The sequence below is a fragment of the Scardinius erythrophthalmus genome (assembly GCF_964197995.2).
Source record: "Scardinius erythrophthalmus genome assembly, chromosome: 1".
In the NCBI taxonomy this organism is placed as follows: domain Eukaryota; kingdom Metazoa; phylum Chordata; class Actinopteri; order Cypriniformes; family Leuciscidae; genus Scardinius; species Scardinius erythrophthalmus.
In genome coordinates, this window is record NC_138221.1 from 51,296,917 (window position 1) to 51,310,433 (window position 13,517).

General features: G+C 38.3%; 1 protein-coding gene across 5 annotated transcripts; it reads right to left on the minus strand.

The window, feature by feature from the left end:
• Nucleotides 1–24: 24 nt before the first annotated feature.
• Nucleotides 25–12,498, minus strand: ubtf (upstream binding transcription factor). Of its 5 annotated transcripts, none has more exons than XM_081387994.1 (22): nt 11,876–12,498; nt 10,975–11,085; nt 9,296–9,349; nt 8,860–9,032; nt 8,580–8,663; nt 8,326–8,481; nt 7,648–7,712; nt 7,436–7,559; nt 7,235–7,345; nt 7,015–7,148; nt 6,526–6,667; nt 6,356–6,397; nt 5,934–6,047; nt 5,658–5,810; nt 5,409–5,555; nt 4,686–4,796; nt 4,441–4,529; nt 4,148–4,337; nt 3,935–3,982; nt 3,016–3,081; nt 2,789–2,914; nt 25–2,238 (listed from the first exon to the last, which is right to left on the minus strand). In XM_081387994.1, the coding sequence occupies exons 3-22, from the start codon at nt 9,330–9,332 to the stop codon at nt 2,137–2,139; spliced, it is 2,214 nt and encodes a 737-aa protein (XP_081244120.1). In that variant the 5' UTR covers nt 9,333–9,349; nt 10,975–11,085; nt 11,876–12,498; the 3' UTR covers nt 25–2,136. The 5 variants fall into 5 exon arrangements, with proteins under 5 accessions (XP_081244120.1, XP_081244122.1, XP_081244121.1 ...); XM_081387996.1 differs by having other exon boundaries at nt 11,838–11,883; XM_081387995.1 differs by lacking the exon at nt 11,876–12,498 and adding an exon at nt 11,366–11,574.
• Between the last annotated feature and the right edge of the window lie 1,019 nt (nt 12,499–13,517).

Here is a 13,517-nt window from a genome sequence, read left to right on the forward strand (position 1 = left end):
TGAAAAAAACAAACAAAACAGAACAACTGTTTAAGAGAAGGTTTATTTGCTCAAATTGTAAATTGCAGGGATATAACATCTCTTGCTATAGAAAACGTCCAAATGTTTCAAATCTGTATTACAAATTTAAGCTTTTTCTCTCTTTTTTTTTGCCATTTCTAAAAATAAACAAACATGGGGAGGGGTAAAAAAAAAACCCTAAAACTTACCAAATTAAAAACATGTCCCCAATTGACAAACTCGTTTTGGCTACAGCAGTATATTGCATAGCCAACTGAAAATACAAACATAATAATGTTCACTCATTACAAAGGAAAAAAAAAGAAAGAAAGCTCTATGTACAAATACCTTACAACAGCACTGAACCCAACCCAAGTCTATTTGCAAGTCTCAAAATCCTATAAAATATCAACAAATCTTGAAAGGTCAATCCCGGCCCATCATTCAAATCATCTGGAACCAAATTATGTTTTTCAAACTGAGCCAAGAACTTTATGCAGAATACAGGCCTTAATCATTTAGGGCACTAGAATAGGTTACAAGTCTGGTACAGCAAACTTTTTTTTCACAGCAATCCCCAACAAATCAAAATTATTTGCTTGTCTTTTTATGCAAATCACCAGGGTTCAACGTTTTGATAGGAAAAATTCATTTACAGTGCCCCTATCAATTTGAGGGTTGCGTAAAAAAGACTAAGTAAAAGGTCGTAGCTCAGCGCAGAAAGCGGTGTTGTGGGTTACAAATTAGTTAAATTGCCATTTTAGGCCAGGACATTGGAATGAGAGGATATACCCTCACCCTCAAAACTGTTCATATATACATAAACACACAACAAATTAACAATACCCCTCTCTTAAATAAAACATCTCCATTACATTCCTTGAGCTGGTGCGTGAAAGACCTGTGAAGTGGTTAACAATATGGGCTGATGGGTAAAATGAAGAAAGAGAAATACTGAAAGAACACTGGATTCCATCATAAGTGCACTGAATTGTGGGGTAACTCACATCCATCATATTTAAAACATAAAAATCACGTTTTAAAAAGAAAAAATTCTTTGGAGCACCAAATAAAACAGTGGTTGGAAAGAGGAACAACAAAAAAAGTCAGCTTCAAACAATACGCAACCATTATTAACAAATGACGACAAAAAAAAAAAAAAAAAAAAAAACTTGTTGGCGCCCAATCTGCAAAAAACAAAAGCAAGAAGAAAGAAGAACTTTGCTTGTGCTGCAGAACAATTAACCGATAAACTAGACCTCATTATGTAACATCAGTCATTTTTATTATCTGAATGAACAGCCCGTTTGCTGTGGCTTCATCACATCCATATCACAAAACTGCTACGGGCAGCATTCCTATAACAGGACAAAAATAAATAGTCCATTTTCACCTTTAACCCCTCATCAGGTGCAGGTAAAAGCAGCGCACCAACGCCTTGTGAACAAGCACCGAGTGCGAGACCAGCGGGGTCCATGGGGCGACATTCAAAATGGCTTCATTGTTCCTGAAAATACCACATTTGTTTTGAAATGAAGAAGCTAAAACAAACACCTAAGCAAAAATGGAGGGAGCAGGAGAAGGAGTGGAACAACACCCTTAGGAAGAACAGGAGAGGTACAGACAGAGGAAAAGAAAGCAGACATTCTTCAGAGTGCAATTATTTGGTCCCCTGTACCTCCCGAAATAATCTGCAAAACTAAAAGACTCTTTGGCTCACTTACAGAAAAGAAAATGGCACCTGGTGCTCTCTGTCTTCCTACCTTTAAAGTATAAACACAGGGCATTTTAATAACACCTCATGACGACTACAAGCCAATAGCAGAGCACTAAACCCCTTTTTCTGTGTTCAGCGGTGTTCAGGAATTTAGACTATACGTCATCGTGTGTTTCGCCTAAAATGCCTTAAAACCTGCCAAGCAAAATCATTGAGGGAGGAACGAATAAAACCAAAAGTGCAGGGGAGAACAGAAGAGAAGGAAAAGACTGTGTGAGGCGGCACAGATGTGTGACAGCGGGGTGAGCCCCCTCCTGTGGTGGGAAGAGCGCAGTGCAGAGCAGGCTCAGACCCCCGGCTCATGGCTCAGTTCACAGCGTTTCTGGCAGTCTGTGGGCTCAGCCTGACTCGGCTTTGGTTCAGTCCGAGTCTGAACCTGATGAATCAGAGCTGGAAGCACTGCTGCTGCTTTCTGTTTTATTCTCCTTATCCTCCACCTCTTCATCCTCCATGTCTTCATTCTGAAAGTGTATTTGGGAATATTATTTTTCATTCAAATATTTTGTGATTCACAAATGCATCCGTATTGCTAATAGGGATCGGCGGTATGACGATATATATTGTGTCATTATCAGTCTTGTTAGAGATATAGCTAAATCATTGATATCGCAGCATGTTAATATTTACACGTAACACAGTACTACTTAATTAAAGTCAATTAAAGTTATTGACACTTTAGAGTGACAAAGAAACATGCATGAATGAGAAAATAAAGAATGAAACGTGCATGATGTTAAGAGTTCAGTGCACTCTACCTAAAGAAACTTAATTTCATTTGTTTCCTTGTTCTATTGTTTGTAATATTCTTCTCTGTTCTTATTTTAAATTAAATAAATTCATAAATAAATAAATAACTATATTGTGATATATAGTTATTGGGAAATAAAATTGATCATATTCTGAAACAAGATTTCGGTCATATTGCCCACCCATAATCATTAATCAAAGTCTCATTTCAATATCCCCCCTCCCCCTCCAAACCCCTGTGGCCAGCATGCTTTAAAATCTTACATCATCATCGTCGTCGTCGTCGTCATCATCATCATCATCACTGTCATCAGAGGATGATCCGTCATCAGATTCCTTCTCTTCATCATCATCATTGTCGTCGTCGTCATCATCCTCCTCTTCATCTTCCTTTGGACGAGGTCACCAATGATATAGAATAATCAGTACATGCTGCTAAAAATATACATAGTGGCCAACAGAGCCATTTAAGACTGTACGATCAAACTCACCGATACTTTGGCCTTCGGTTTCACTTTAGCATTCGTGCCACCAGGTTTTATTGTGCTCCTTCGTTTCTGAAGAAGAAAAGTTGAAGAAAAAAAATTAAAGAGGCAGAAGTTTTATATTAAATTGAAATATATATAATATAATATTACACACACATACATACATATACATATATGTAAAAAATATTTAACACAATTAATGCAGCATCCATTTTTCCGTCAAATGCTTTTAAACCAAAGAAAGAGAAAATCACTCTCACTGCTCTTGACTGAATAACTTTTGTAACTTTAATAAGGATTAATCTATACTTAATTTATAATTTATACAGTTAAGACCATGGAGTTTGATAACTTTATTCATTATCTGTATATATTCCTACCCGTTAGACCTACCTGATAATCTTAAAGCACTGTTCACAAGGTTACATAGATCAAAAACAATGAAAACAATAACTTTCTGTTCAAGTAAAAATCTAAACCGGTCTGACTGGGCCAATAGAAAAAAATTGAGCCCTGATAAATTGAAGGGCAGGTAAATGTGACATTTATTGTAATGGGTTTATGAGAAGTTTGTTTTAAGTTCATTTAAATTAAAAGTTGTTATATTTATTATATATTTTGCTATTACGGCTAAATTGAAAAAAAAAGAAGACATCAGTAGCGGCATTGGTATCGGTGATGCTGGCCTTCTTTCATAAAAAGATGTAATTAAACAGCATTTTTAAATGTGTGATACTGTATGTTTTTTCTACATTAATCTGGAGAATAAATGTGAAATTACTACAATAAAAAAATATTAAAAACTTTAATGAGAGGTGCGATTAATTACAGAAAAAAATGTGATTAATTTTTTTAACCGATTAACAGCGCTAATGTATATACATTTTGAGCAAATAGACTGAAATGCACATTTATGACTCACCAGTGAGTTATATTCTTTATACACAGCTCTCTCTTGTGGTGTTATACTCTGTGAGGGAGAATATCATTTTAATATCCTTGAATTCAAAATGTACAAACTGTTGGTTTTAAAAGGAACACAACATCAATGGCTAAATATATAAATATATTAGATCTATATATCAAGTTATTTGTGTTGCTCTAAAATTGAAATATAATAAAGATATAGTGGTACCGCAAGCCACTGCTCGAGAAGCACTCTGTACTGCCTCTGTTTCTCCTCCGCCATCCTTTTGTAATGGTCCTTCTCTTTCTGAGGGAGTCGCTGCCAACGGCCTCCGATTTCACCCATGCGCTCTTTCATGGGCAGATGGTTCAGCTCACCGTTCGATAGCATCTCTTGAGAGAACTTCTGATAACCGTTACTGTAGTCAGAGGTGAAGAGAACACGATTAGAACGAGTGGGAAGGTAAGAAACGTTGAGCTTCCTCAAACACACCAACACTCAGATACACAGAATGAACTTACGAGGGTGGTTTCTTAGGTTCCCCATCAAATTTCATTTTCTTCCCCATGATAAAGACTGGGGCAGGTGATCGCATCTCACTCAGCTCTCTCTGCATAAAACAGAAGAATTAAAAAAGGTTATGAAATCTTCCACACAAGAAGCCCTGATCTAAAGAAACACATGTCGGTTGTAGACGCATGATCAGATACTCTACTAAATGTGGCTTGGCTATCACAAAATGTTGTTTGGATTTGCCTGGACTCACTTCATATCTCTTCTGGTCCTCTGCAGCCTTCTTGATCCACATTATCTTCTCTTTCTTCTCCATGGTGTTCCAGGTGGCCTCCATGGCTTTCTGAGCTTTCGCTCGATCATTCTGACATTTAAACAAGAGGGAGAGATCAGTGGAGAAAACTATAGCAAATAGAGGATTAGGTAGACAATTTTCAATGGTAGAAATATTTGTGCAGCCATTAGTGAGCAGGACTGCTTCATGTTGCCTGTTCAAGAAAAAACTAGGCATAGAGTCCTGTTTAAAAGTTTCAGGACAGGACTTTTTTCTCTTTTTATAAGTAATTAATGCTTTTATTCAGCAAGGACACATTCAATTGATCAAAAGTGAAAAAGAAATGTATAAAGTTACAAAATAACAAATAAATGGTTTTAATTAACAGTATGTATCGATAATAAGAAATGTTACTTGAGCACCAAATCATCATATTAGAATGATTTCTGAAAGATCATGTGACACTGAAGACTGGAGTAATGATGCTGAAAAAATATATATTAAAACTTTATGCATTGAAAACTGTATTTGAAAGTGTAATGTTATTTCACAATATTACTATTTTTATTGTATTTTTAATAAAATAAATGCAGCCCTTGGTACTAGACTTCTGTAAGAAACATAAAACCCCCCCCCCCAAACTCTTGAACAGTAGTGTAGGTAATTTTCCCAATTTAACTTCTTGCACGTATGATTTCATACCTTGAACCGGGCGAGATAGTCTCCAATGACACTCTGTTGCCAGATTTCCTGAGCTGTTTTGGGTGTTTCTGGTAGTTTCCCTTTGTCCTCTTTGCTCTGCTTTTCAGATTCTGCCTTCAGCGTCATCTCCAGAGTTTTATACTTCTCCTAAAAAAAATGATTAAACATTCAAGTTAAAAACAATTTAGTCGGCCAATACAGTGACAGAAGAATCTTAACATCTCTGGATCACTAATGTGTCTTTATTACCTTCTTCTTGTCAGAAAGCTCGTTCCACATGCGGGCTAGCAGTCTGGTGAGCTCCATGTCAGACAGATCAGGCCTTTCCTGGTGAAGTTTTGGGCGCTTCTCTTCTGAGAAAATGAACATTGCAGACACAGGGGGCTTGGGCTTCTCTGCAGACTGTTAAAATGAACAGAGAAAAAAAGAACAGAAGGGCATTAAGGAAGTGAAGTTCTAGTTACATTAAGCTAATTTAAGTAACGATCCCTCAATAACCCAAAGATGATTGACAGGTGAACTAACCTTTGCTGTGGCGCTCTTCTTTTTAGAAGCAGGGCTGGTGCCACCACCTCCCCTTTTAAAGCTGCCCATCTTCTGTTCTGACATTATTCTCTGCTGTTCCTCCTCTGAGATACTCTGGGATACACAGGCAACATGATTAAATTGCAAATCAGGTAGCAAATTGGGTAACACTTTATTTTACAGTGTCATTGTTACATGTTACATGTAGTTACTATTGTAATAACTATAAATTATGCATAATAACATGCAACTAACCATAAACCTAACCATACAGTAAGTACATGTAGTTACTTAATACTACTCAGCACGTAAATTTATAATTACACTGTAACACGGACACCTTAAAATAAAGTGCAACCGCAAACTGTTTCAAGCAATACACATACAGAGCTGAGGGTGTGTTGTCATAAACGTATACTTACTAATAAGTAGCGATTCATCTCAACTTCATATTCTTTCTTTTTCTGTGTAGAGAAAAAATTAAATATTAAAGTGACTGAAAATCTTCCATATGTATCCATGTTGGCTTGTTTATTTTAAAAGATGGTTGATCAACAGATGGAAGGGTGCAAAATAAGAGTGTGTTACAGACCTGTTCACAGCGCTTTTGGTAAGCATCTTTCTCGCTCTGTTTGAGCAGTTTCCAGCGCTGGCTGCACATGACCATACGCTCCGTACTGGGAACGTCTTTCATACTGGACATCAGCTCAGCACAGAACATTGAGTAACCATTACTGAGAGGAAAAACAAAAACAAAAACTGAATGAGACAAAAAAAAAACCTCCTCTTCAAACCAACTGTCCCAAAACTCATACAAGAAATTGTTATCATTAAATAAAACTATTAAAAAACACTTTCTGTAACTGAAATATGTCTTTAAGTACTAAAACAGAAATACATTTAAAAAATGGAAAAGGCAGATGATAAAACTACTATAAATTTTAAATAAAATAAAAATATGAATTAATACCATAATAGGACAAGAAAGAAAAGGAGAACACAAACATGACACATTTCACCACCCACTGACCACCCCCCCAAAAATGAGAAAGTATATATTGCTATTATCAGGTAAACTTACGAAGGAGGTTTGTCGGGCCGCCCATCAAATTTGTCCTTGAGCTGTCTCTCTGCTTTGGTCAGAGTGGATTTTACGATGTCCTCCTCCGTGATGTTCAACTCTGGGTGCTGCTGGATAAACTCGCGCATTGTCCCCTAAACAAAGACGGGAAAGATCAAACATTACAGAGAAGCTTGCTACTTGCAGGCAAATAGGCTGTGAAAAATGCAAGCATCTTTACCTCATACAGTTTGTGCTGCTCCAGAGACTTCATGATCCACTTCATCCTCTTCTTGTCTGACAGCTGTGGCCACTGCTTTGCAACACTATCCTTGATGTCTTTGGTGGTCGCCTGGAGAGGTATAAGCACAAGTGTTTTACAGCATTCACGTGTATGGAGAAGTCAGCAGCAAATTCTAGAGCGAGTGTGTGTAGAGCTTACATCTGGGTGTCCTTTGAGAAAGGCCTTCTTCTCATGGCTGTACCACAGTTGCTGGGGTGTCTTGGGCTTCTCTGGAACATTGGACTTCTTGTTAACGTTCTCTAGAAGGTCGGGATGATCCTGCCTGATAAAACACACATAAACACTTTTTTAGAGAAAAGTGATGATTTAGAAACGTAAATGAGATGGTAAAGTGTCAATAAGTCACTCACCTGAACTTCATCATGCTGACCACGAAAGACTCCTTTTCTCTGAGAAAGTCTTTCACGTATTTCTCCTGTTGACGAAAGGTTCAGTCAGAACAAACATGTCAGACAAAACAATGCATGCTTTGTTGACTGATCTAGAAAGGTACTGCTCAAAACAATAGTTGAACCAGACCAAACAGAAAATATGTTCTTCTTTTCAAAGGGACAAGAGAGCAGCAACAGATTTGAAATCAACTGAACACCAGATTCATCCTTAACCTTTAATGTACCATTACAATATCCCCATAATATCAATTTCCAATTTTAAAAATCCATATAATTTTCCCTTTAATAGTAGTTCTTAAAAAATGTTTACAGACAATGGATCTAATTCACTAAGCATGTATGCGCACAAATTTGTGCATACAATCGTTTTCACAAACAAATCCTGATTTAAAGTTGATTAATCAACTTTCGTTCTAAAATGTATTCTAAATTGACAAAAATTTAGGAACAACTGAAACCACTCTTATGTAAAAATCACAAACGTGGTGGCCTTTTAAACACGTTAAGATTACATTTTTGATGCTTCGTGAACATCAAACATCAAATTTGATGTTAGTGAACAGATATAGACCATATATTTCATCATTTAATATATGAGAGGCAATGCTTTTTCTTTTCAATTTTCGCTGCACTCACTTTCTTACGCTCTGGGAGCTCCTTGTATTTTTTGGACAGGATCTTTGTGAGATCTAGGTTGCTCATCTCTGGATGTAGTTTAGCATACTTGGCACGCTTCTCCATAAAAAAACGGAAATACGGCGTCAATGGCTTTTTGGGGAAGTCCGGGTGTTTCTGCAGAAGACAAATACACAAAAAGTTAGCATTTGCTGCTGCTCCAAATAAGTACATTTTAATCCAAGCTTTCAGGACCGAGCAAGAAGATTTTCTACCTTCAGCTTCTTTCCTTTGTATGGATTTTTGACGTAGTCCTGCGCATCCACGATCAGCTCAGAGAGGGTGCGGAATTTACGTATCTGAGTCAGGAACAGGAATCTTAATGTGACAACTGCATTTCTCTTATTCTATAACTTGTTACACATACAAAAGTTTTTTCTTTAAATCAAATATTTCAAATACTATCAACATTCATTTTTTCGACACACTTGTGATGCATGTTTCTCTAGTCATTACAACATACAAGTGAAACCCATTGGTCACTGACTAGCGTACCTCACGTGAAACTTCCAGCCATTTCTGTTTGCACATCTCCCCAGAGTATGAGTTAAAAGCCACTTTCTCCCAGTCCAAATGGGACTCGGATGTCTTGTACTTGGACAGATCCTTATCTGGCAGATTCACCTTCATGGCATCCAACAGCTTCAACAGGTCATTCTGCTCCCAAACTGTAACATTAAAACATAACAGGGCAAAAATGATCTCTGAGTACCAGTGCACGCATCAATTCATGCAGACAAAAAAATAATAATTAAGTTACACAAATTTTAAATACAGGCTCACCTGTATTTAATTAAAATCCAAAAAATAATTTCTTGTACGTTTTTTTCATTAAGTTACATTTATTATTGTTCACGGTGATACATATAAATGTATAATAATATTCATAAACAGTTAAGAACCACTGATCTAAATGATTAATGTTTCTTACCGATCTCTTTAGCAGAGGAGTCCATTTCTCCATTCATTGTCAGGATTAATCACTCTAGAGAAAAACAAATGATGTTAATAATGATGTTAAGGATTACAAACATTGAGGTAAAAGGTTGAAACTCGTACTTACATGGCTTTAACACTATATAGTTTTCAATTTATTTCCATTTTTTCAATAATTAATTGCGCATCAAATAATTCAACAACAAAAAGAATGCATCATTCATGAGGGGATTTATTTTTTCTGACTTACCGTAAGTAGATTATAAGTTTTAATGGCTTTCAACAATTCTCTTTAAACCAGTAATTGCTGTATGAAAAGTGGAATTAAAATCCAGCCCGACACATAATGGTTGATGTTCATTACACCGCCCCTAAGCGTTTACGCTCCATCGTGAGACAGAGCCCATTGCCTGTGACGGTTTCAAATCTCAAATAACTCTGCAGTCGACAACAGCAAGAGCAAGCCAATCCGTCTAATCTTCCATTTTGTCTACTGAACTAAGACTTGAGACGGATTCTCCTGCACTCTGCGCGCTTTTCGAGGCGAGCGTTTCGTGTAGTCGCTCGAAATTGGGAGTATATTTTCGGCAGACGAGTGGATACTGGGAGGTACTACAGGAGGAGGAAGGAGCGTTTTGGGCGATAGGCAGGCAGCTGCCTGTGTAGACGGACCAGCTGACCACGGATCGGGATCTGCTTTCGGTCTTCGTCGAGAGGGGGAAACACAGCCAGGGATCATCATGAGTGACTGCTAAAGCATGCAGCACCAGAGTCAGCCTCCAAACCAACAGGGCGCGGGTCTCCGCTTCCGCCACGGACGCATTCAGGGTCGCCCCCCTTTATATTCACACAGCGACTGTATTAAAATGGTTGAATATGGAGGGCTAGTCATAATCTGATGTCGTTTCGCAAATGTGTGAGCCGACTGAATTAGTCAGAAAATGGCACGAGCCTTGTTCCAGGGCGAGGCGTCGCCGCTTCGCTGAATGCGTAATGGCGGCGCGTGAGCCAGCAGAGTCCAGCTTTAAAACAGACCCTGGATGAAGGGCATTTTTACCACCATGAAATGCTCTGAATCAGTGGATAATCAGACCCTTCATGAATAGAATCGAGCTTTACTACCATTGAAATGCTGAGGAAAAAAAACAAAAACTATTTTGTGGATTTGAATCGCTTTTTTGAACAAAAGCTTTGAAAACGGGGCTTTAGGTATCGAGGCGAAATACGTCAAAGTTAAAGTGTTTAAGTATTTATAAGGGTCAATTTAAGAAAGAATGTTTAAATTTGATATGGAAATGTTCCTAAATTATATAATTGGTGCTGTTTAATGAATAAATTCTGTTTTACTGATTTTCCCAACTTAAATTATAAACTCAAAAACAGCTTTGATAGTGTCGGTGTCTTAACGTTACGTGTGGAGCTGCTGCAAAATGATAGCTTGCAAATGTACATTTAATAAAATAAAATGTTACAATGTTAAACCGACCTATGACTTGACCTACACCGGAGCTAGCCGGCTATAACTAGCAATGAATCCCTCTCCAGCCTTGGTTACAGCTGAACCACAGTCGTCAAAAATAAAACCAAAAACAAAAAAAATGCAGCTAAAAGCAATCCTTATTTCATGTTGTTATATAAAAAGAATTGTAAGCGGTGTCCAAACGGTCCTCTTACCGTAAAGAAATCTGGTTGTTTACCCCGACTTTCGAGCGACGAGGAATGCGGGGTGAAAGCACGGTGTGTGCGGCCGTATGGCAGGCAGCAGGCTCTTCAAAGGCTTCGAAACTAGAAATGGAAGAAATATACGGTTACTTTTACATAGTACGCGGCGACTGAAGCACAATTATGACAGGCGAGATCAACTCGGTGAGAAACGAATCAATCCTGTGAATAAACGTGTCATTTTGTTCACAATCACAATGGAAAATTGTAACAACCGAGAAGAGAGGACGCTTCCCTGGCGTGACGACTGTTCTAGAGCCGCCATACTACCCTCCATGCACGCGCTGCGAGCCAAATTCACCTCCACCGAGAGAAAAACCAGCGCGAGGGGTTTTGAACTCACCCGGTTTGCTCCTCAAACACAGATAACCGATAAAATGTCAAATGTGATGGCGAACTTTGCTTTCACAAAAGCGAAAACGAGCCCACACGGTGAGATGACCGAGCTCCGTGATGGCGAACCAAAGGCGGCTGGTTCTTTCCTCCACGAGCCTCATGGAGTCCTGACTCGGAAATGAAGACGACCGCGAGGGCTCCAAATACGATAGAGGTGCCCTTATCGTGCTTAAAAATTAGGTTAGTGAGTTACATTCAGAAATTAAACACGGTTTTGGTAGATAAACGGGGGATGTTTTTCCCCGAGTCACAATACGGGAAATTCGGGTAAGTCGACCTCGGAATGTACCGTTGCCTTGCACCAAGTCAACGCGAATTTAAACAAAAACAAAATCCACCAATGATCTAAAGTCAAAATGTTTTGATTTTCTTTTTTCTTTTTGTTGTTTCATCTAAGATTTTTTTCAAGGTTTGTTTACCAAACGGTCGGTAGGATGAGGCGCTGGTTTGATCTTACCTGTCGCTGCTTGTGTGTGGAAGTGGTGGTGGAACAAGGGGAGGGTTGACTGTTAGCCAGCACTGCGCCGCCGGTCCAGGGCACGGGCGCTCCAGTCCCCGCAGAGCTGAGAGAGACTTCCCCCCGCCTCCATCTCTCTCGCTCTCCTTCCAGTCAGCGCGCAGCTCTCTCGATCCGCTCATTTCTCTTTCCAAGGCGACATCCACATTTTCAATCTCTCCCCTGCCTGCTCGCCGCTCTCATCACGGATGGGTCGCCCGGGTTTCGCTTCCATTTGGATTATAAACTCGGAGCTGCTGTCACGAGCTACCGAGGCGCCATCAAACCTGCACGCGCTTGTGGCGATTCGGGCTTGTTTTTAACACTTTTTTTTTTCTTTTTTTCTCTCGTGATGATAATGTAAAGTTTTAATAAAAGAAGTGAATTTGATTTAATATGTTAACGTGTGATTTAAAAAAGAAAAAAGAAAACCAGTATTCTTGCGTTTAGTCAAACTCCCAAAGTGCATAATGCATTAAGTAAAGAGTGAACTGTTGTGTACTTTTAACATCTTTTCAGTATTTTCAGTCTGACAGCTACATCTTTTTGTCACGTTAAATAATTAAACTCCACCTTGTCTGTTTGTGGGCGTCACCTGCGATGTCCAATCAAGACGTTCTGATTTGGAGAAAACATGATTTTCCAATGAGCGCGCTGCTTCGTTAAACATCAGAGCAGTGACGTGCGCATTTCACTGGAATGCCAGAGTCCAGTGTGGAGCAGCACTCCTGCCTCCGGGAATAGAGGCCAGTGCTTTTCTGTCTTTTATAGCCCCACCACAGCCCCTTAACAGTAAGGCTTGCAATACTAACACACCTGCACTGACCCCAAACAAGAAATGTGTGTTGTTGTATTTCGTATTATACTGGAAATCATGTAGCATTATCAGTACTGTGTATTATTAAAGGCATCATTCACCCAAAAATTCTAATTTTGCCATCATTTGCTCACCCTCATGGTGTTCCAAACCTGCATGAATTTTGTTCTTCTGTTGAATACAAAAGAAGATATTTTAAAGAATGTTATAATCAAACAGTTGACGGTAGCCACTGACTTCCATTATTCATAGTGTTTTTTCACCTGTAAACAGCATTTGTGGCAGTATCTGTTGAAGTATAGAATCATCTTCCAGTAAGATGCCTGATCTGAACAAGTTTCCACAGTTCTAACAGCAACTTTCACTAAGAAAGACCTAATAGGGAATAGCCTACATTTAAACATGAAATCCTGATGGGATGTTTGGCAAAACTCAAATGCAGTCTTAAGTATTACAAGTATAAAATGCCATACATAGGTAATGTGACTCTTTCACGCACAAACTGAGCATTGTACATTTAAAAAAAAAAAGAGTTAATTATTACTTTTATTTAGCAAGGATGCATTACATTGACCAAAAGTTACAGTTAAGACTTTACTTTTTATTTTTTTAAATATATCTATTTCAAATAAATTCTATCCTTTTGAGCTTTCTACTCATCAATGAATATGAAATATGTATCATGGTTTCCACAAAAATATTCAGCAGCACAACTGATTTCAACATTGATAATAATAATAATAATAAATGTTTGCAGCAAATCATATTAGAATGATTTCTGAGGGA

What these genes read in the sequence shown, in the direction of transcription:
- ubtf (XM_081387994.1), bottom strand. Translation starts at nt 9,332, where the DNA reads ATGAATGGAGAAATGGACTCCTCTGCTAAAGAGATCG. An exon ending in AGCTCCCAGAGCGTAAGAAA is followed by an intron (nt 7,713 to 8,325) that starts GTGAGTGCAGCG and finishes TTTCGTCAACAG; the next exon opens with GAGAAATACGTGAAAGACTT. An exon ending in ACGACGACGACGATGATGAT is followed by an intron (nt 2,239 to 2,788) that starts GTAAGATTTTAA and finishes ATACACTTTCAG; the next exon opens with AATGAAGACATGGAGGATGA.